This window comes from Neomonachus schauinslandi, chromosome 9, assembly GCF_002201575.2.
Source record: "Neomonachus schauinslandi chromosome 9, ASM220157v2, whole genome shotgun sequence".
Lineage (NCBI taxonomy): Eukaryota > Metazoa > Chordata > Mammalia > Carnivora > Phocidae > Neomonachus > Neomonachus schauinslandi.
The window spans coordinates 10134800-10156129 of record NC_058411.1 but is presented as its reverse complement, the minus strand read 5'-3'; the positions used below and the strand labels follow the sequence as shown (position 1 = coordinate 10156129).

Here is a 21330-nt window from a genome sequence, read left to right as displayed (position 1 = left end):
GGGCCAGTGCGAGCCGGCTGGGGGCGGGGGTGGGAGGAGGAGGGCACCGCCGGGGGGAGAGGGGGCTTGGCCTTGCTTGAAAGTGGAGCAGTCGCCTCAGCTCAGAAAATAAAAACCTTGCGGGCAAGTTGTGCACGTTGGCAGCGTGGTGTGTGGGAGACGCGGTGGGCTGGCCCGTGGAGACTTGCGCTCCGGGCCCAGCAATGCCACCTGTAGCTGGGTCACCTTGAGCAGGTCGCCCAACCTCTCTGAGCCTCAGCTGCAAGTAGAGGGCCACAGACTCAGGCAGACTGCCTGTTGGCCTGTGCCCTCACAGATGCGGAGGAAACCCTCAGCGGCCTGGACGGGCGGCCGGCGACCCAGGACTCTGTTTCCTGTGGAGGGGTTCTAGGGCCTTTGGGGAGGGCTGGGCGCGGGTGCTTGGAGAGACCGCCAACGACCTGCATGCCCCCCCACCCCAGGTCAGCTCTGTGCCCTTCCCTGGAGCTGCCAGCCACCAGCAGAGCCCACGCTCTTCATGGAAAGCCCCATGCAGTGGTCCCCTGGTGATGGCATCCGACAGTGACGTGAAGATGCTCCTGAACTTTGTGAACCTGGCGTCCAGCGACATCAAGGCAGCCCTGGACAAGTCCGCGCCGTGCCGCCGTTCAGTGGACCACCGCAAGTACCTGCAGAAGCAGCTCAAACGCTTCTCCCAGAAGTATTCCCGGCTTCCTCGGGGCCTCCCCGGCAGAGGGGCCGAGCCTCACCTGAAAAGGGGACCCGAGGACCGGCCCGGGAGGCTGCCCCTCGATTCTGGCCAGGATTGCAGTCCCGGCGGGGGTGGGTGCTACAAGGAGAAGGCTCTGGGGAACCCCTACAGGGAGGAATGTCTCTCTAGGGAGCAGACCCTACAGAGGCAGAATCCAGAAGCTGCCAGGCCTGGCCAGGTGCCCATGAGGAAAAGACAGCTGCCCGCTTCCTTCTGGGAAGAGCCTCGGCCCACACACAGCTACCCCCTGGGGCTGGAGGGGGGACTGGGCCCCAGGGAGGGACCTCCCTATGAGGGTAAGAAACATTGCAAAGGCTTGGAGCCCTTGGATCCTGAGATGGCCCCCGTGCCCGCGTCTCCAAGGGCACTGGCTGAAAAGGAGCCACTCAAGATGTCTGGGGTCTCCCTGGTGGGCCGCGTCAATGCCTGGAGCTGCTGCCCCTTCCAGTACCATGGACAGCCCATCTATGCTGGTCATCCAGGGGCCTTGCCTCAGAGCCCGGTCCCCAGCCTGGGCCTGTGGAGGAAAAGCCCGGCTTCCCCTGGGGAGCTGGCCCACTTCTGCAAGGATGTGGATGGGCCGGGGCAGAAAGTGTACAGACCCGTGGTTCTGAAGCCCATCCCTACCAAGCCGGCTGTGCCCCCGCCCATCTTCAATGTTTTTGGCTACCTCTAGCTGGGCTGGGAGGGCCTCAGCTCCCACCTCTGGCCTGCGGGGGTGTTAGGGGCCCCCAGGAGCGCTCCTTGTGCAGAGTGAGCTGGGCAGTGGTGTGGCCTCTTGGGAGCCTTTCCTTTGTGTGTGTCTGGGAGGGGGAGGATGGGTTTGGGGCAGGGGCTTCTCAGGCAGTCGCCAAGTCAGCCCCTGCAGCCTTGGGAGCTATGGGGCTGGGCTCCGTTGGCCCCTCTCCAACCAGACCAGAGCCCGACCGATTGTCCCACTGTCCTTGGGCCGGTCTTGGGTGGTGGGGCTTTGCCCTGGCCTGCCCGCCACTCCAGAAGCCAGAGTTACACATCTGTTCATCGGCCACCCACTGTGTAAGCCAATCTCAGTTCTGTTCTTTTTGTTTTTTGTAAATATTAAGAAGGTTAAAAGAATAAAGACGTTTCTTTTGCAGTTTCCACATCTTGGATGTCATGGAGTTGAATGGTCCCCAAGCTAAGAACTGCGGGCCAGCAGCTCAATTCAAAGGAAGGGGGGGTGAGAGGAGTCACCGGGGAAGGATGCTCTGCTTGCCTGTGTCCAAGAGCAGACGATGGGGGAGGCCTGGATCTCCAGACGGTCTGAAGTGCTCTAGAGAATGGGGAGGCTAGTACCAGGGCAGTACCAGTCCTGGCTCCACGATGGGATGTGGTGCTGGACCCTTCCTCTTGGGGCCTCTTTGCCCCATCTGCAGGGCGAGGGGCAGGGCGAGAAGGGTCCCCCTCTGCTGTGCCTTCCACTCTGATTATGGCCTCAGAGCAGAGGCTGGGCCAAGGCAGTCCTGCCCGAGCCTGGTCAGAGGGAAAATCAGGACAAACTGGAGCTTGGCTCCCTGTGCACAAGCCGGAAAAAAAAAATCTCTAGCGAAGTCAGATTCCTGGGTGACCTGCCGATGGCCCTCTTCCTGGGCCTGGTGCAGTGCCTGGCACACAATGGAACGATGAGGGCCTCTGTCTGTGACAATGCACGGGGGGCAGGGGGGGGGGTTGCTGGTGGCAGGGATTGGCCCTGGGGTTTGCCCTCATGGTGTCCAGTTGCCACAGCCGTTGGAGAGGCATGCACCTCCATCCTGGCGCGGGATTCGCCCTGCCGTGTGCGGACGTGGCTCCAAGGCTGAGGGCACACGGACTTGCTGGGGGCATCGAGCTGCTCATTCCATCGAAGCCCCGTTCTCGCAGCTGGGACTGGTGCAGGGCCAGCCCCGGCTGGGGGCTACTGTGCCCTAATTAGCATGATGTTGGAAAGTTAATCTCCCTCTGCGCCTTGGTTTCCCCCTCTGTAAAGTGGGGGACTAGGTCAGCAATAGCAAACAGTTGCACCTACCAGTTCTTCAACTAGTCGCAGACTGTCTCCTTCGGGGGCCAGATACGCCCTCAGAATCCTTCCTAACCCAAGGCTCCAGGATTAGTGATTAAGGGTTCTTCTCCTTCCTGCCTGTTTTTACTCTAGGATTCCTGAGGAGTGGAGCATCTCCACGGGAGGGCAGCTTGCTCACTGGGAAGCTGGTGGATTTCTGGTAGTTTAAAGCTTCTGGTCTTGGAGGACTTGAGAGGCACGGAAACCATGTGACACCAGCAGGGTTGTTCGGAGTAATTATCTGGCACCCAGGATAGGGCCTCAGGACCCTCACCCCGGGCTGCTCTGGTCTGCCCTGCATGTCCCCTTCTCTCCCCCTGCACATCAGGAAGACCCTTCCAGATCCATTCCAATGAGGCTCAGCCCCTCCCCCACTGTACAGGAGGGTGTTAAAAGCTCCAATCCAGGCTTTGCCATCTACCAGCTGTGTGACCTTGGGCAAGTTACTTAACTTCTCTGTGCCAAAATGTCCTCATCAGAAAAATGTGGTTGAAAATAGACCTGCACAGGTTGTCATGGGGATAATGAAGAGCACACCTGGCATAATAAGGTGCTACGACACACCCGAGGGAGAGCTGCGCCAACCAAAAGTCGCCTCTCCTGGTTATTCGGGCCACCTAACTGTACTCCTTGGAGGAGCCGAGCTCCAGGGGGGCGTGTTTTCTCAGAGTGCTGCCCCAGCGCACCAAGCTCTGCCCCCCGCCCCCGCAGCTCCTCTTGGGCTCCTTTCCCAGGGGACACCCAGTGATACATGAATTCAAACGCAGGGAGCCTTCCTCTGCAAGCAGAAACCTTTGCTAGGAAGCAGCTAGACAGAAGCACACCGCACCAACTCCCCATGCAGAAACAAAGTGGGGAAAAACACATCTAGGAAAGCTGTGGTTAAAAAAAAAAAAAAGCAGCTGTGGTAACAGCAGATGACTCTCCTGACGGACAAGTGAGTCCTGAGTGGGGCTGGCTCAAAGGGAAACACGGGAACTCACCCCCTACCTCAGATGCCCGGCACTTAGCTCGCACGTGCTCTTGCCCGCGAAATGAAATGGAACCACTTTCAGGATTTTGAGTGTTTGGTGACGCTGTTGAGACACCTCTGGAGCCAAAGTTTGGGGGTGGGGGAGGGGGTTTCTGCAGAGGGTCATGGCTCTAAAGTCCTCTGGGGAGCAGTGGTGGTCAAGAAATGTAACCACCAGCCCAGCCTGAGCACCGACCAATCAGAACAGACCCTTGGGAACAGCGCCGCCCCCACCCCCCCTCGCTGGCCAAGCATTAACCCTTCAGCTTCTGGGTTGTGGGGAGGTGGGGGCTGCCAGGACCTGAGAAGGCCAAGGTTGGGAAAGACGCTTGGGGACGAGGAGGGGCCCTGACCAGTGCCTGTGGCCCAGTATGGACGAGCATCAGTACCCCGAGAACGCAGTGCGGTGCTGATGCCTCCCAGCCCCAGGTACCCCACATCCTACAGCCAGTGGTACCAATTCTAACCGCACAGGCTGAACACCTGTGGCTGCCCCACCCCTCCCACCTTCCTTCTCAACCTCCCCTCCTCCAGGGGGGCACCTCCCTCAGACCGCAGTCCCCACCCGGCCCAGTGTCCATGGCCACTGCCTGTTAGGACTCCTTAAGGATGTACAGGGGACCTGAGAAATGCTATAGTTTGCCAGATACCCAGCCCCATCCTAAATGCACCCAAACATCTTTCTGCTCTGGCTCATCACAGAGGACTGCCGACCCCCCATCTGAGATTAAAGGCTCTCCCTCTGGCTGCCAGATGGGCAAAGGCAATTTTCGGTCAGGGTTTTCCCCTGACTATGCACTGAGCCTTCTCTGGCCATTTCCCCCAGGGGCCATCGGCAGAACATCTCCAGTGTGAGAGGATGCAGGTTTCTGTGGGGATTTCTTTAGGATCTCTTGCAGCAAAGCCATAAGGGACCCTGGCGAGGCACTGTTGGGTTAAAACCTCAGGGATTTGCTATGTGTGCTGGGGCAAGTCTCCTCCCCTCTTTGGGCCTGTTTTCCCATCAGGACCATGAAGGAGTGTGCAAGATGTGGCTGAGTCCCCTCTGACCTGTGGTTGGAAAGTGCTGCTTGGCAGTATTTTCCTCTTCAGGAAGACACTGGGTCTTACTGGTTCCACGGAGAGCCAGTATGGAGGAGTCGGCAAGGACGCTGGGGACCACAACGATGGGGAATCTGAGGCCCCAGAGGAGCAAGCCAAGGGCAGAACTGGACCTCAAAGCTGTGCTCCCCCACCGCCCAGCTGCTCATTTTGCCAAACCCAGAAATGACATTTGACCGCACTCAAGACACTTCCAGGTTCTGGAGCGGGGCGGGTGCCGGCTCCAGGCAAGGTCACCTGCTCCGTCAGGTGTCACCGCAGACTGGCCTGGACTCCCGTGGCTTTCATCACGCTTTCCACTGCAGCATCGTGGAAACAGGGCAAGCTGGCCTCAGCACCCAAGAAGGTGCCATGACCACACCCGCCTGAAGTCCCACAGAGCCACACGAGGACCCACGGAGGCAGCGGAGGGGACAGGGCCTCGTGCCCCCGGCTTGGTGCCTTTGCAGGGGTTGACAGCAGCCACTGCTTCAGCGCTGTGGCTCAGGTGGCCAGCATTTACATTTCTTCTCCTCCCTAGTATCTCAACTTCTGTAGCAAAATAGGGGTGGGCAGGATGTGAAGACAGACTGCCAGGAAACATGTGTGTGCAAGGCAATCCCAGGTGTCAGGAGACTTGTAGACACCAAGCCCTGTTTGTGATGGAGCTCCCGTTTCCATGGTGATTGAAGCAGGAGAGAGAAACCAACCCGGACCGCTCTGCTCACAGGGCAGGAAGCTGCCCCTCTCCTTGGGCCGCCAGCTCCGCTCTGGCTCTCAGAAGCCCAAAGGGGATACATCTAGGGGTCTGTGCGCCCTGCCCCAGCACCTGCCCCACTCCCACTCCCTCCAGGAGCAGTGCTGAGGACCCCCGGGCCCTGGGGGTGCGGGGGGGGGGGGAAGAGGGACTTCACTGGGCAAGGTATCATCTCTGCAACATTTATTGTACTTAAGGTGGGCCTCCCAGCCACCCCCACCAGACCACACCTCCAAGAAGAAAGCTCAGAAGTCAAGTGGAGAGTTTTGCGGAGCAAAGGGGGAGGGGACAGGGACAGCCCTGCAGCTAGGTTGTCTTGGAAAGGCAGACTCATCCCTGAAAGTGCTCCAGCCACAGCCCAGCGTTGGGGCCAGGGCTTCCCTGCTGGCTCCCACCTTCCCCCAGGCCACCCCAAGTTCTGCCCTGCGCCCCCCTCCCAGGCCCAGGGATGGAGGCTCCTCCATTCCCAATGGCAGAGAAGGTCCGGGGTCTACTCAGCAGTTTGAAAACAAACACGGTTTTTCTTCTACTTGAAACATTCCGTTCTCTGGTCCGGGCAAAGCTCGGGCCCAGAGACCTGGCAAGGAGGCGGCAGCTGCCCCAGCTGAGCGGCCGGCAGCCCACAGCCTCTGTCTACCACCAGGTCCCCTCCCCTGGGGCTTGGGGCCGCCGCCTCCGTCCTGAGGCTTTAGTGAAACAGTCTGAGGAGCCGCTCCTCCTCGCAGCCTCGGTTACTGGGTGCTCTCGTACTTCAGGTACCTGATCAGCCTGCCGGGGAGCGGCAGGTCGTCCAGGAGCTTGATGCGGTGCTTCCCCACGGCCTTTCTCACGCGCAGCCGGCACAGGTGAGCCAGAGGTCTGGGAAGTTCTGGGGAAAGGAGAGAAAAGAGAACTGCTGCCGTGCTGCTCGCAACCAGCACAGAGTTTGCATCTGTGACCGCGGGCCGCTAGGAGACACCTAGTCTTGATCTCGGCTCAGGTCTTGATCTCAGGATCGTGAGTTCAAGACCCGCATTGGGCTCCACGCTAAGCATGTAGCCTATTTTTTTTAAAAAAGAGGGGGAGCTCTGTAACCCCAGCCCCTGCCAACTGAAAAGATTTGACAAAGTAGCTTCCCCCTTGTCGCCCCTCATTGATAGGCACAGCCCAAGGAAGTAGCTGGGGCAGGTACTTCACAGGTGAGGATGTAGTGAGGACCGCACCCGGAACCAGAGCTGCCATCCCCCTCGTCTTGCGCTCCTTCCTCTATATACGCAGCCCGGACCCCCAGCACAGCCTTAGCACAGGGGTCAGAGAGTTCCAGCTGTGAAGTGCCCCCACGAATGGAATTCAGCCCTGAGCTCTGGTGGTGCAGAGAGGCCAGAGTGCGGGCAGGGATGGGGGACACCTCCCCACACGTCCTAAGATCCCACTCGGCTGCCTCCCCCCGAGGACCCCTCCTGGGATACCTCATACAGTAGAGTGTTCTCAGCTGACGGCGAGGGGGTGTGGTAGGAACAGGGATTGATGTGTCTAGTAAGAGGGCAATTTATTTCAGCCCTGGGCCCAGGGTCTGGCACGGGGAAGGTGTTCGTTGAATCAGAGCATGCCATTCATTCATTCAACAAACACATGCTGACCCCTTCATGGCATGGCCCTGTGTTCGGGCCGGAGATGCAGAGGGGCCTGCCCAGGACTTCGGGGAAGGCTTCCACACCAGATGGTGCCATCTGAGCAGGGTCCTGACAGGTGGGCAGGTAGGGATTTGCCAGGTGAAGAAGGGAGGCAGGCGCGAAGCAGCAGTGCCACGCCAAGGGGGCCACGGCTATGCAGGGGTATTGGGGTGCGGAGGGAATGTGGAGGTAATGGCAGGTGGCTGCATTTCTGGCTCCTTGGTCTCGCTTTGGACAGAGCCTCCCATCTGGAAACCTCAGCCCCTTTCTCGGCCGAGAGAAGACAACTTGTGGGGAGGAAGGCCAAACGCCACTGGTGAGCAGAGGACACAGGCCCACAGGGGCTGGGCTGGTGGCCTGGGTGAGTTCTGGGAGACCTGCCACCTCTTGGAGCCCACTGTCCCGGAGTAATGAGGTCCACGTCCCAGCATTAGATGAAAAAGCCTGTGGACTGTGTTCTGCAGATGCGGTGTGGTCTTTAAAGTCAGCAACATAGGTATTGGGTAAGAACTATTTTGTTCCATTAGTAAATATTTATAGCACACCAAAGGGGTCTGCATGTTTTTCCCTGGGACTAGATCTCAGGAGGGATTGTCCTCTAGGGGGGCAGAAGGGGACAGCGAGGGGCAGGGCCCACATCTAAGCATGGACTGCTCCAGGGTCCTCTAGTGGCTAAGGGTCACGGGGATAGCAAGCAGTTATTCATGAACACAGTGAATGTTCATCGAGCCTCTCGTGCTGAGCCCCAGGGAGTGGGCAAGTCACCACCACCCTCCCCCATCACTGCCCTGATACCTTTATCAAGGGTCCAATTCAAATGCTTCTCAGGCATTTGTGCCTACAGTACATCTGGGTCCCACAGGGCTCGGGGATCAAGGAAGAAGGTGGCAAGTCAGAGCTGGGGCACTGGGGTCCGGGGCACCTGGACAGTCAGTGGACAGGCAACAGGGCAGCGAAGTCTCATCTGGGGACACAATAGAAACTTGCTGCGGGTCAGCCTCTCTGCTCTGTGATTGACAAACACTTGGCCAGAGACGGGTCTGTGCCCCTGAGAGTGTGAGAAAGCCCTGGGGCAAATGGGATTCCTCTGGGCAGACGCCTATTTCTCAGTACCAGCGGCAGCACCCAGTTTGACTACTTCTGACACCACCTGCCCAGGTGGGCTCCATCATGCCCAAGAGGGGTTCTCAGCCTGACTTAGCCAGGCTGCCCTGTCCACAGCGCCAGGCACACCCACCTGCAAACACCTCATGCTGGCAGGATGGAGGGGGCTAGACAAGGAGCCTGCCCAACCTTCTCGGTTCAGTTGGGGATGCTGGGGCCCGTGGATGGTCACCCAGCAAGCCCCTGGCTCCAGAGCCCTGCCTCCCAGACCAGTACTGCTCCCCGTGTGTGGTCTGGGGGCCAGCAGCATGGGCACCACCTGGGAGCGTGCTGAAATGCAGACTCTCAGGCCCTGCGCCTGGCCTGCCGAGTCAGGATCTGCATTTTTTTTTTAAAGATTATTTATTTATTTATTTGAGAGAGAGGATGAGAGGAGAGAGAGAGCACATGAGAGGGGGGAGGGTCAGAGGGAGAAGCAGACTCCCCGCTGAGCAGGGAGCCCGATGCGGGACTCGATCCCGGGACTCCAGGATCATGACCTGAGCCGAAGCAGTCACTTAACCAACGGAGCCACCCAGGCGCCCAGGATCTGCATTTTTAACAAAATGCCCAGGTGCTTTGTATGTACTTTGCAGTTTGAAATGCCTGAGACCACCATCTCTCCTCTACCCCGCCACACTACCTCTCAGTGACCTACAAACATGGGCAATGTACTGCAAAAGTCCCAATACTCCTCAGTGAGCTGGAACCGTTTAAAGCATCCTGGAAAGATCTGGCGGCAAGACTCCGGGGTTGGTTAGACCTAGGTTTGAATCCCCACTCTGCCACTAACTTAGCCGTGAGACCTTGGCTCAGGTGACATCATCTCTTGGAGGGGGGGTCTTCTCATTTACAGAACAGAGTCATGGAGACACCGTATGTGACCTGCGCACAGAGCTCTGCACTCAGTAGGTGCTCATCAAATGTTTGTAGCAGTCACATGCCCCGAGTCCTGGGCCTGAACCAGACAGGGTGACCAGCCAGTAGCTGCAGTGACAGCCCCTACCTGCCTTCTCCTTGATGACAGCCCAGTCCTCGAAGCTGTCGATGTGTTCCTTCAGCCGCGAGCAGAGCTGCACGTTGCCCACATAGTCCAGGAGGACGTCGATGATGGGCCCTGCCCAGCGGCTCACCTCTGGGGCAGACAGGATCTCGCAGAACTGGAAGAGATCACGCATTGGGGCTGGGGCTCCCAGGACCAAACGCAGCGCCTCAGTGAGCATGTCTGTCCGGGAACCCGAGGCTGGGGAGGGCAGCAGAGGGACCCGAGGACGGACACGGGTAGCACTCCTGGCAGGATCCACCTCCACAGACCCACTCCCCCTCATCAACAACATCCAACCGAAAACTGGAGGTGGGCTGCTTGGCCATCACCTCTCTAAGCCTCCACTTCCTGGTCTAGAAAATGGGAATATGACAACTGGAGTTTTTTTTTTGTTTTGGTTTGTTTTGTAATGAGAATTAAGGTAATATATGAACGTAAACTTCTTGGCACACAGCAAGTGGCCCATAAATGATTCCCATTAGCCATTATACTTCTGACTTGTTAGGTCATCACCACGGACAGGTCCTGCCTCCGGGCCACCCTGCCCCTCATCTGACCTTGGCCAATCCGCCCTCACGTCCATCCCCATCCTGGTCATGCAACATCATATCCCAGGTGTAGGTTTGCTGCGAGTGATGGACGCCTCAGTTTTACACATTCCCCAGCAATCCCCAAGACCGAGGAGCCAAAAAAAAAAAAAAGGATGTAACGGTTCCCGTGAACCACTCAGTTCTGGGGCCTCTAAAGCCACGGGCTTCCACTGCCTCCAGAGCGCGCCCCCTACGGAGCCACGCGGCCGCGGGAGGGCATCAGCCACCAGTCCACACCAGCGCGCGCTGGGCGCGCGAACCACGCCGCCCGCCAGGCGCGCCCCCGCCTACCTGGACCACGGCGGGCTCCTTGTCGGTGGCGGGCGTGTCGTTGAACCGGTTGGAGCGCGGCGGGGCGGGCGGGTGCGGGCCGTTGCCGTACAGGCACGAGAAGCAGGGCTCGCCGTCGCAGCCGAGGTCCATGAGGAACTTGAGCAGCGACAGGTACTTCATGGCGAACATGATGGTGGCGGGGAAGGCGGTGGGGTGCGTCGCGATGTAGGCGTCGATGTCGGCGCCGTGGTCCAGCAGCAGCTGCATGGTGCGCAGGCAGCCGTGGCGGATGGCCACGAGCAGGGGGCTGATGAGGTCGCGGTTGGGGTCGGCGCCGGCGAGCAGCAGCAGCTCGGTGGCGTACACGTTGTTGTTGACCACCGCGAAGTAGAGCGCCGAGCTGCGGCGGTCCTCGTAGAGGCGCGCGCGCTCGGGCGCCAGCGGCGCGTTCACGTCGAAGCGCGCGCCCAGCAGCGCCTCGAGCACCCCGTCGTGGTTGCGCTCGGCGGCCAGGTGCAGCGGGCTGATGCCGCTACGGCGCACGCGCGTGCGGCTGGTCACCGGCAGCAGCATCTGCACGATCCTGCGGGCGGGGCGGGCAAGCGCGGGTCACGGGTCGGCCCCGCCGGCAGGGGGCGCTGAGGGCCCGGGCCAGGCCGCTCAGGACTACCGTGCGCGGAGGCACGGGCCCACCGGCAGGGGGCGCGGGGGAGCCAGCCGTGCTCACCAGGACCGCCTTAGGGAGGATGGGTCGCTGCTATCCCCCACTTTACAGATCAGGAAAACTGAGGCTCAGAGAGCTTCAACCACCTTTCCAAAGTCACATAGCCAGTAAGGGGTGGAGCTGGCCTTCAGACTCAGAACCCGTGGCCTCCAAAGTCCTAGTTCTTCCAAACCTCAGCCCGACTGGACTGTGGTTTCAAGACTCATTTCAGGCTAAGGAGTATTCCCCATTCCCAGCTCAGTGATCCGAGGGAATTGACCGGAAGGCCCACAAGCCTGATGCAGGAAGCACCTAATGCCCATGGTGATGTTTGGAGCTAGAGGTTTGGCACCCGCCCTTCCTAGGTGGGGTAGGGGTGGGCGGGGGGCAGCGATAGTCATAGCTGAGAGCTCACCATGTGCCAGGAGACCTCTAAAGGATTTACAAACAAATTTTGGTTTAATCTTTTCAACAGCCCATCAAGTATGTCTCATCATTCCCATTTTGCAGATGAGAAAGATCAAGGCTCAGAGAGGTGGAGGCACGTGTCCAGGCCACATGTCGGGAGAGGAAAACCAAGGAATGTACCCTGCTCCTACTCCAGGGCTGAGCTGTCCTACATCTCTGTGGAGCTGTCAAGTCCCGGGGGATAGGAGGGGACGAATGTATCTGGCCCCAACCACTCCTGCTCTAGGCCCCAGTCAGTCCTCGGTGACCACGAAGTCCCCTCCCCTCTCCTGTGAGTCTCAACGCCTCTTTCCCTGAAGGCTGACTCGAGCCTCCCCCAGGCTCCCCTGCCTTGCCTGTGGCCTGGAGAGGGTTGATCAGCCATTGCTGAGGCTGGAGATTCCTGGGAACCCTGGTTCTGTTCGCTTCTGCTGCATCAGGCCCTGCTCTTGGCACTTAATCTACATCAATCTATTATATCCTCCCAGTAACCCTATGAGGTAGGACTTGTACTGTCCTCGTTTACAGATAAGGAAACCTGAAGCCCAGAGACGGTATGTGACTTGCACGAGGACACACAGCCAGTAAGTGATGGGGCCAGGATTTGAACCTCGGCAGTCTGATTCCCCAGGCCACACTCTCAATCACTGCCCTACGTCTTTGTAGCAGTCAGGGTTTTGAACCACGACGCTTTGACTTGCCTGCCCCATTTTACCTTCACTGCAGCCCTGTGGGGTAGCCAAAGCAGCTTTGTGGCCTTCCTTTTAACAGATGTGACTCCGAGAGAGACAGCAACTCATCAAAGGTACTCAGCAACTCTGGGGGCTCGATTCCAGGGGCTCTTGACCCCTTGTCTTTGCTCTCTTCCCCTAGCCCCCTCCCACAAGAAAGAACAAGCTCCTGCCACTGACATGATTCCAGACCCTAATCCTTCCAGTCCTTGCTGACAGGTGACCTCGCGGCCCCATGTGGGCTCCAAGGAGGTGGCTGTGGTGGGGCAAGCAGGTGCCACCAGGCCTGTTCCCACGCCTTTCTGGCATGCTGGCTTCACGGCTTCCTGGAAATCTCATGCCAGTGACCTCCTGCTAGGATCTCAGTGGAAAGTCTTATTATTGTTAGTGACGCTCTGTTTGCCTAAAATCTGCCTCTAAAACCTCAAAAGGAAATTCACACACCCAGGGGGGCTAATTGCCTCCTAATTTCTATTTGTGCCTGCACAGGAGGCCTGACCTCACTCTGTAGAGGTGCTGGTCAAAGGCAGGGCTGGGGCCTCACCCTGGACCACAGCCATCGCCAACAAATGCTCCCTAACAGCCGTGGCAGGCCCGAGCCCGGGAAAGAACAGTGACAGAGACTGTCCTGGGGCCGCCGGCCAAGTGGGGCTGGTAGCCCTGGCAGGTCACAGCTGGCCTCCAGTGATCCCCTGCCCAACCAGGGGAAAGTGACAGGAATGTGGGAACATGACTGGATGCTGCCTATGGTCCCAGAAGCATCCTCTTGCTAACGCAGGAAAATCATCTCATTTGTGCCCCTCTGTAGGACTCTGCCAATCTGAAAGTAAATGTGCCCTGCAGGACAGGGTCTGGAGAGCAGCCCCTGCAGGCCTCCCATTTTACAGGGGGTGAAACTGAGGCCCGAGCATGGGGTGGGGACGAGAGTGAGGTCAGATTGGAGGTGGATGACAAAGCCAGGGCAGGATGTAGGTGTCCAGAGGGCCCAGGGCAAGGCCTTTCCATGCTGCCCCACCCCACTGGCCCCAGGGAGTGGCCGTGTCGGCTGTCCTGCCACAAATCATCACTTCTTTCCCCCAGCCCATGTTGTGGGACTCAGGGCTGGAGGAGGGGGGGTACCTCACGAGAAGGGCTAGAGACTCCCTACTTCTCCCACTGGCAGGTCCTGGGCCCACAGGGCTCAAAATGTACCTCATGAAGAAGAACAAAGGTGCCCACTGCCCAGTCGAACCTTTGGTGTCTGGGAGGCCGGGTTCCCTGCTCCCCTCTCTCCCTTCCCCAGTGAAGGGCCACACCTACCAGCCCAAGCCCCGAGACCAGAACAGACCCAGCTCAGGGCTGTTCCAGGGAAGCCTCCCCCAAAAAGTGTTAAGTGGCTTGCAAAGGTAATTTAAATTAGAAGTAAAAGAGAAAGAATGGTTAAAAACGAGGGCATCAGAAGCGGGGCCCAAAAGGCCAACCTCCGTTATATGCCAGCCACAAAATAGACTCTAAGATCCTGGTTCTCTATCGGGCTGTGGGTGAAATCATCTGGGCAGGTTTTAGAAACCCTGAAGCCCCAGCCCCAGCCCAGACTGCTTACATCAGAGTCTCTGAGGATGAGTGAGGCCCAGACATCAGGGGTTTTAGAGCCCTGGGCGGCTTCCAGCATGTAGCCAAGGCTGAGACTTGGCTTTCTTGGTGTTTCTCTAAATTCAGGTTAAAGGATGTGTGGGGCATCTGGTCTTGTCCAACACAAACCATTTCTCAATAAATCTATGTGTGGTGTTGAGTTTTAATCTCATAAGGTGCCTTTGCTAAACTGGAAGTGAAGTACAAGGTAACGCATGCCTTGGAGGTGACTTCGGTGTCCTGTGGGCTCCTTTCTCAGCCATACCCGAATGTCACAACCTCTGGTTAAAGGCGCTGTGGAGATGGCACCATCTGGTGAACCCGGAGTGCTGTTTTCCACGCTATAGACGGGCAGGGTGTTTTGGCAGGTGGCTGAGTGCAGAATGCCTATGGAATGTCACATCAAGGCCCCGAGCAGCCTGCGGGAGGTTGGCGTGGAGAGGGCCATTAATGCCACATGTCTGAGGAGTGAAGGGCCCAGGGCTTGCCTGGCCGTGGACCCTGCCAGGTGGCAAAAGTTGCTGGGAACCCAGCTTCAATCCTTTGTTGGGCATCCCTCAAAAGTGGCCTGGCCCCTCTCAGTCTTGGGGAGCAGAGGGAAATAGGGCCTGGGAACAGAGGGGGAATGACCAGGGAAATCACTTTGAGAGTCATGAATCCAAAGCAGATTTGGGGGAACACAAGATGTTCATACAGGTGGTTCCAGAGGGGACCAGCCTTGCTCCCTGGTCATCCTTAGGCACACCTAGTGCTCCTTCAGCTGCCCCTCCAGCTGGGGCCAGACTGCCAACATCGGGGTCCACTTGAGGCATCCGGGTGTGATGGAAGGATGCCACTCTGTGGTAAGCCGCTTCCTATTTCCTTCCTCTGCAAAATCAGGGCTTGTATTAGATCAGTGATTCCCCTAAGGGTGTGGATGGGCTGTATCTGGTTGGTTGGCTCGGGGAGCTTTTCAAAGGTAGAGGCTTAGGCCCCCTCCCTCCTGGAGGTTCTGGTTTAGTGCTTCTGGGATGTGTCATTTAGCAAATAGCCCAGAGAGATGGTGCTGTGCACAGGCAAGTGTGGGGATCCAGTGGGCCTGGAGACTTCCAAGGGCCGTCTCCTTCATTCTTTGGATCTCTCCCTCAGGGTCATGCTTGAGATAAACCGTGTTTGTTGACTGATGCTGGGTCTTTCTGGGGCCGAAGAGAAAGCATCCATCTTGGCCGTCACCACTGCCTGACTTGGTGCTTTCTTCCCTCTACTGGCTGAACTGAAAAATGATGGAACGTGCTCTTCCTACCTAGGAGAGCGTGAGCGCCGACCTGCGGGGTACCTGTGCCCGGAATTCTGTGGGGTGTTTTAATTCCATTCTGTATCCACCTCACTAGTCCTAACAACAACCCCATAAAGCAGGTGTAACTGTCCCCCATTTTACAGAAGAGGAAACTGAGGCTCAGAAGGGTTAAGCAACGTGACCAATGGCTTCAGCAGGAATGCAAACCCAGGTCCGTGTGCCTTGCAGCCTGCTCTGGGGTTCAGGGAAGGAGGGGTCTCCTCTGTGCATATATCCGCGGGGGGTGGGGGGCATCTTTGGTTGGCCATGTATATGGAGCCTGGGGCTTCAGGGGTCTATCTCTTTGTCCCCATTCCACTCCCCAGGATGTCACTCTCATCCCCATTTCCCTCTGCCTTCTCAAACACAGCCGACACCCCCCAACGTGCACAATCTGTGTTCTTCTCTCTTCTCTTTGCCTGATGGCAGGCCGTGTTGCCCAAAGTGTGTCATCTGGGGTGCCCTTGATGGAATTTTATGTGACATGTTTTCTTTATTAATTGTGAATTGGCAATTTCAGTGATTTAATAGTGTGATGAATGTTTCCTTTTGAAAACAAGTTCATTTTAAATAAACATGTCTTCAAAAGAAAATATACTCAACAGTGAGAGTTATAGATGCCTACCATCAGGAAGGAAGTCTGTGAATGGTCAAAGTTTGGAAAACACGGGTCGAGTGGGTATCACGGAGCCCTGTCACCCTTCAAGAGCAGCTGGGGTTCTGCCCTCCTCGGGGAGCCTCCCCTGAGCCCATCAGCTGGCCGTGGTGCTGATGCATGTTTAACCGCTGGCTCCTCAGGGGGCAAAGGGGGCCCTGAAATGTTGCATTCACCAATTTCCGTGGTGTAAATACTCTCACTGTGGCCAATTTCAGGCTGCCCTTGTGAACAGTTGGCTCCCGTGAGCTGGTACAAGCCAACTCTAGCACACCTCTGCCTCCAGCCCCTGCCAGTCTCTCTCCTCCAGGACTGCCATGGAGCTCAGCCTTCATGCTCTTTCATTACGTTATGCGATCATGTGTGTGTGTGCATGTGTGTGTGCATGTGTGTGTGTGTGTCCTGCCCACCAGATCGCCCCCTGAGAACTTAAGCTTCTCTTGTTTTGCTCAAAGTGCCCAGCACATAGTAAGTGCTCAGGAAAGGCTAGCTATGATCCTTGGCACTCTTTATGTTATTGTATCGTTGGTACTATCCGTATTAGTCTCTGCAGCCTCTTCCTGCTTCCTAATTGCCTGAGAGGTTATCTTTGCATCCCCAACAGAAATAGGCACGAGTCCAGACTCATATCTGGCCCCCCGAGTGCAATGCCTGTAGATGGGACATTTGTAGCCGCTGAGCTCTTGCCATCTACGAGATGTGTGACCTTGGGCAAGTCACCCAACCTCTCTGTGTCTTAGCTTCCTTGTTTGAAGAAATGTAGATAATAGGATCTACCTCCAGAGATCTGGTAAAAGGCTTGTTAACAGTAGTCAGGAGGGTGAAGTAAGTTGATAATGTAACGCACTCTAGCTTGCCAACTGCTGGAGAGTCTCCTCCTCTCTACCTGGAAGGTGCCCTCCACCCCAACCCCTCCTGGGCCTCCTGAGTCCCGTGGGTGGGACACTTGCAGCCCCCGCTCCAGCAGTGGGGAGCCACGGAGCACGGTGGCAGGGCCCGGGCTGACCTGTAGTTGCCCTTCTTGGAGGCGATGTGCAGCGGGAGCATGCCATCCTTGTTGGCCTTGTTGGCGTCGGCGCCTTGCGAGAGCAGGAACTCCACCACATCCTCGTGCTCATTCTTGCAAGCCTCGTAGAGGGCGGACGCATTGTCACTGGCCTGCGTGTTGATGTCGGCACCTGGCCAAGGAGAGACAGATCAAGGAATGAGCGGGCGGTCACTGTCACGCGCTGTGCCGGCCACCGTGACACAGGGGGTCATTTAACAGCAACTCCCGTCTGCAACAGCGAGACCCAGGGGGCCTCTTAGAAGCAAAAGCCTGCCTCGACAATGCTGGCATTTACTGAGCACTTACTACATGCCAAGCACCCTGCGTGACGGGTGCTCTCTCTTTGAATCCACAACATAGCTCATGCCATCGGTCACAGCTCTCACTGGCATGCGGCTGACAAGGACACCGAGGCACAGAGCACCTACACCACGTGCCCCAAACCACCCAGCTCATAAGTGCAGACCCAAACTTGAACCCAGATGGTCTGACAGTGGAGGCCCCGACAGATGATCTGATGGCAGAGGCCATGCTCTTCACCCTTGCTCCATGTGAAAGTGACCGAGGCCCTGTCCTGAGGAAGCCCCCTGGCTCGAGGAGCGTGCAGAGTCCCCTAATAAGGAAAGACCCCAAGAACTTTATTAATTGGGATTTGTTCTTCTCTGCCTTCCGTGGCAAGGAATAAGGGAGGGATTGCTTCTGGTACCCTCTGCAGAGGGCACAAGAGCATGCTGGGAGGTGAGGAATCGATCCAGGGACAGGCTCCATCAGCCTCATCTCCTACATCTTCTCCATCTCTTGCTGGTAAGGGGAGAGACCCATGGGTTTCTCTGCAAAAAGAGGTACAGTCTCTTCACCAGTACCTCCTTATTTTGGAAAGAGAGAGAGCGGGGACAGCAGTGAAGTATCAGTAGGGGCTGAAATCCCAAACATCTGTTAACCACAGCTGTGCTCTGCCTGGGCATTCTGCTGATTTCAGGCTTTCTGGTAATTTTCAGTTTTGATAACTGACTTCTGGTCTAGTGGAAAGAGCACAGGCTTTTGTGAGCAGCAAGAACCAGCGGAAGTTTCTGTTTCGTGGCTTGCAAAGGCCTGTGGCCTTGGGCAGCCTTCAGGGGCCTCAGTTTTCTCATCTGTTGACTGGGAATAATAGTACCTACTAATCAGGGTTACTTTGAGGTGTAAATAAGATAAAATACGTAAATATCTGCTATGGGCTGGTTGTTTGTGTCCCCTCCAAAGTCATATGTTGAAACCAAATCCCCCGTGCGATGGTGTTAGGAGGCGGGGTCTTTGGGAGGTGTGAGGGTTATGAGGGTGCAGTTGTGCTCCTGAATGGGATTAGTGCCCTTCCCAAAGAGACCCCCAGGAGCTGCCTGGCCCCTTCCACCATATGAAGACCCAGTAGGAGACCCAGGCTGTCTATGAACTAGAGACAGGCTCTCACCAGACAACAGATCTGCCGGCACCTTGATCTGGGACTTCCCAGCCTCTGGAACTGTGAGAAATAACTACCTGTGCTCTGGAAGCCCCCCAGTCCACAGTGTTCTCTTACAGCAGCCCGGACGGACTAAGACAATCTCCCGGCACAGTGCCGGGCACAGACAAGGTGCTCCCCAAAGGCCAGTCCTCCGGGATGGAGGGACCCGGGCACAGAGGCTGGCTTCACTCTCCACCCTGCGGGAAAGTCGGCCAATAGGTCCAGGCTCTTGAAGTCAGGCTCCCTGGAAGCCTGGACCCCGCCAGCAAAGCCGCCCGCTCTCACCAGAAAAATATTTGGATTTGAAAGTGGACTCAGCCCACAAAGGGAGCAGACCCTGACTCAGACCATCGGCAGGAGAGCTGGACAGATGTTTGGAGTTGGCTCGTTCCCCTTGCCGGCTGAGCACCCTGCCCTCTGCCCAGCCTCCTTGCCTGGGCTCCCAGGACACTGCCTGGGCCCCTTTGTTCTCAAGCTGGTCAGTCCAGAGTTGTCCCCGGCTGCAAGGACGAGCCCTGGATTTGTTTTCCCAACTGCTTAGGCTCGTGCTGGGGAAGCGGGTGTTTATCCAAGCAGAGTCCCATGCTGGTAATTCTCGAGGCCCGCGGTGGCGTGGCGGAGCGCAAGAGGTATTTGGAGTCAGAGGCTTGTGGCCGGAATCCAGGCTCTGATTGTGACCAATCATCTAACCTCTCTGAGCCTCAGTCTCCTCATCTGCTGAATGGGATGAGGACGCTGCCCACCTCATTCGGGGCTGTGGGAAAACCCCATTGGATCCGTGTTCCTGTTCAACAGTGTCTAGCACACAGCAGGTCCTCAACAAATCACTTCAGCTCAGCCCGGGGGTCTGTCGGGCTCTACTCCTGGTCCCTGTGTTGCTAGAGAGGGAGGCTCACTCCCCATGGAGAGAGAGAAAAGAAATCAAAGGTGTTCTCGGGGAAGAACAGAATAACGATGCTCTTTAGTCAAAAAAATGTCTCAGGGTGTATTCTGTTCATAATGCAGGCAGTGGTATTTTGTTTTCTCCTGTTAAGTGACTAAGATTTTTCCCCAGGCAAAGAGTGCCAAGACCCGGGTTCAAATCCCACCTCTTCCACTACTTTGCGGTGTGAACTTGGACAAATCACTTTCCCATCCCGGTCCCTGGTTTCGTCATCTGTAACATGAGAAGGTGACCTAAATGTTGTCCGAGGTTCCTTGTGGCCTTGAAGTGTGACACGGTGGAGAGGGAAGTGGTTGAGGTGTCAGGAGACCAAGAGTCTGGCTCGTTCCACCACTAATTCGCTACAGACTGTCAGGAAGTCACTTCCCCTTTCTGGGCCTCAGATTCCTCATTTGTAAAATGAGGATGTTGGGCTAGATTAGAGATGACAAACAGGTGGCACGTGGGCCATTCCCCACCCCCACCCCCCACCCCCGCCCCAGGTTTGGTCTAATTGCAGGCATCGCTGGTCGATCACTACACGTCTCCCGCGGAGCCCAGAGACAGCCTCTGAATCCCTCTCAACACAGCGTTCCGAGAAGGTACTATCACCCGATCGGGGTGTGTCCCCAAGGTGACACCTAAACTTGCCTCCCCTTGGACCTCGGAGGTCCTACCCAGCTGTGCCCCTCCCAGCTGTGCTACGTGACCCAGGGGCCCTTTGCACTCACCGTATTTGGCCAGGAACCTCAGGGCCTCCAGCTGCCCACTCTGGGCCGCCACGAACAAGGGGGTGATGCCGTAGGCATTCTTGGATTCCACCTTGGCGCCTCTGCTCACCAGGATCTCCATGACCTCCAGGTCGTTGCGAGAAACAGACTCGTGCAGCGCTGTCCAGCCTCGGTTACAGCGGTGGTTGGTGTCCGCGTTGTGCTGCACCAGGATCCGCACGGCCTCCACGTTCTTGCGCTCGCAGGCTGTGCCCAGGGAGAAGCCAGAGGGTCAGCAGGACCCTGGCAGGACCTGGCCGCCGAGACATCGCTCACTCATTTGTCCATTCAGCCACTCAGTCCCGTCAGCCGTTCATTGGACAAACACCCACTGGGTCTGTACTGAGGTCCGGTCCCTGCGTTTTACCCAGGAAATACACCTAAAGTAATAGCAATCCTAATAGCAATAAGACTTGCTGATGTATCTAGCACTGATTATGGGCCAGGCACCTTACACAACCAGCTAATAGAATTCTCCCAATCACCCTCGAAGGATATCGTGTTATTATTCCTTTTCACAGAGGAGGAAGATGAGGCACGGAAAAGTTAAGCGACTTGCCCAAGGTCACACAGATAGTGACAGAACAGGGATTCAAGCTCAGGCAGTCAGGTCCAGAGTCTCTGTCCCTTGGGGGGGGTTCCAGGGTGTCCCTAACTCGTTTCCCTCTTCAGTGCTACCTACTTGAGTCCTGCACATTGACAGGGTCAGGAGAGGGGGAGGGGGCTGTCATACTCCTGCTCGAAACCCTTCCTCAAAGGCTACTCACTTAAATTGAAGTAACATATGTCTTCTGAGTACAGCTCATCAAGTCTTCTCGAGCTGCTCAAATCTGCCTGTTAAGCCTCCTTGCTTTCTAGAACCTAAATGCACCGTTGGCCCTGGCCCAGGGTTATCACCAGGGAGGCTGGGCTCTCGTCCAAATTCACCACTTCTTCGAGTCGGTCAGGGGTGAGTGCGAGAAGGGACCCCAGGCAAAGCTCCCTACCCTCAAAGCCTTGTAAATCAGAGATCACAGAACCTTCCTGAGAGGACCCTGTGGGAGCACCGGGTGAGGCCGTGTGTGGAACGCTCTAGCACGGTGCTTGGCACATGAAAGGATTGCACGCAGCACCAGGGCCTAAGCTGTGGCTGAGAATTGCCCAGTGTTCGGGAGCTCTCTCTGGGACAACTGCATCTCCAGGTGATGGCTCTGGTGTCCAGGTAGATGTGTCTTCTGAGAGACACTTCGACCTCCGGTGTGCAGTGGACCCAGTTACCAGCTACCCGGTTCCTGCTTCCCCTGGAATGT

The 21330-nt window shown here is 57.1% G+C and overlaps 2 protein-coding genes across 2 annotated transcripts in view; one reads left to right on the top strand and one right to left on the bottom strand.

Annotated features, from left to right (window-relative positions):
- Positions 1-467: 467 nt before the first annotated feature.
- FAM181A (family with sequence similarity 181 member A) lies at positions 468-1427 on the top strand. Its single transcript, XM_021679659.1, has one exon. It carries the CDS (start codon positions 549-551, stop codon positions 1425-1427), a length of 879 nt encoding a protein of 292 aa, XP_021535334.1. The 5' UTR covers positions 468-548.
- Positions 1428-6088: 4661 nt separating this feature from the next.
- ASB2 (ankyrin repeat and SOCS box containing 2) overlaps positions 6089-21330 on the bottom strand; it is a 28333-nt gene continuing 13091 nt past the window's right edge. Inside the window, exons 5-9 of the mRNA XM_021679660.1 lie at positions 20003-20248; positions 16828-16999; positions 10378-10942; positions 9458-9611; positions 6089-6524 (exon numbers count right to left, since the gene is read on the bottom strand). Of these exons, the coding sequence (XP_021535335.1) occupies positions 6388-6524; positions 9458-9611; positions 10378-10942; positions 16828-16999; positions 20003-20248 (1274 nt within the window). The 3' untranslated portion in view covers positions 6089-6387. The remainder of the gene's footprint in view (positions 6525-9457; positions 9612-10377; positions 10943-16827; positions 17000-20002; positions 20249-21330) is intronic.

What these genes read in the sequence shown, in the direction of transcription:
- FAM181A (XM_021679659.1), top strand. Translation starts at nt 549, where the DNA reads ATGGCATCCGACAGTGACGTGAAGATGCTCCTGAACTTTGTGAACCTG.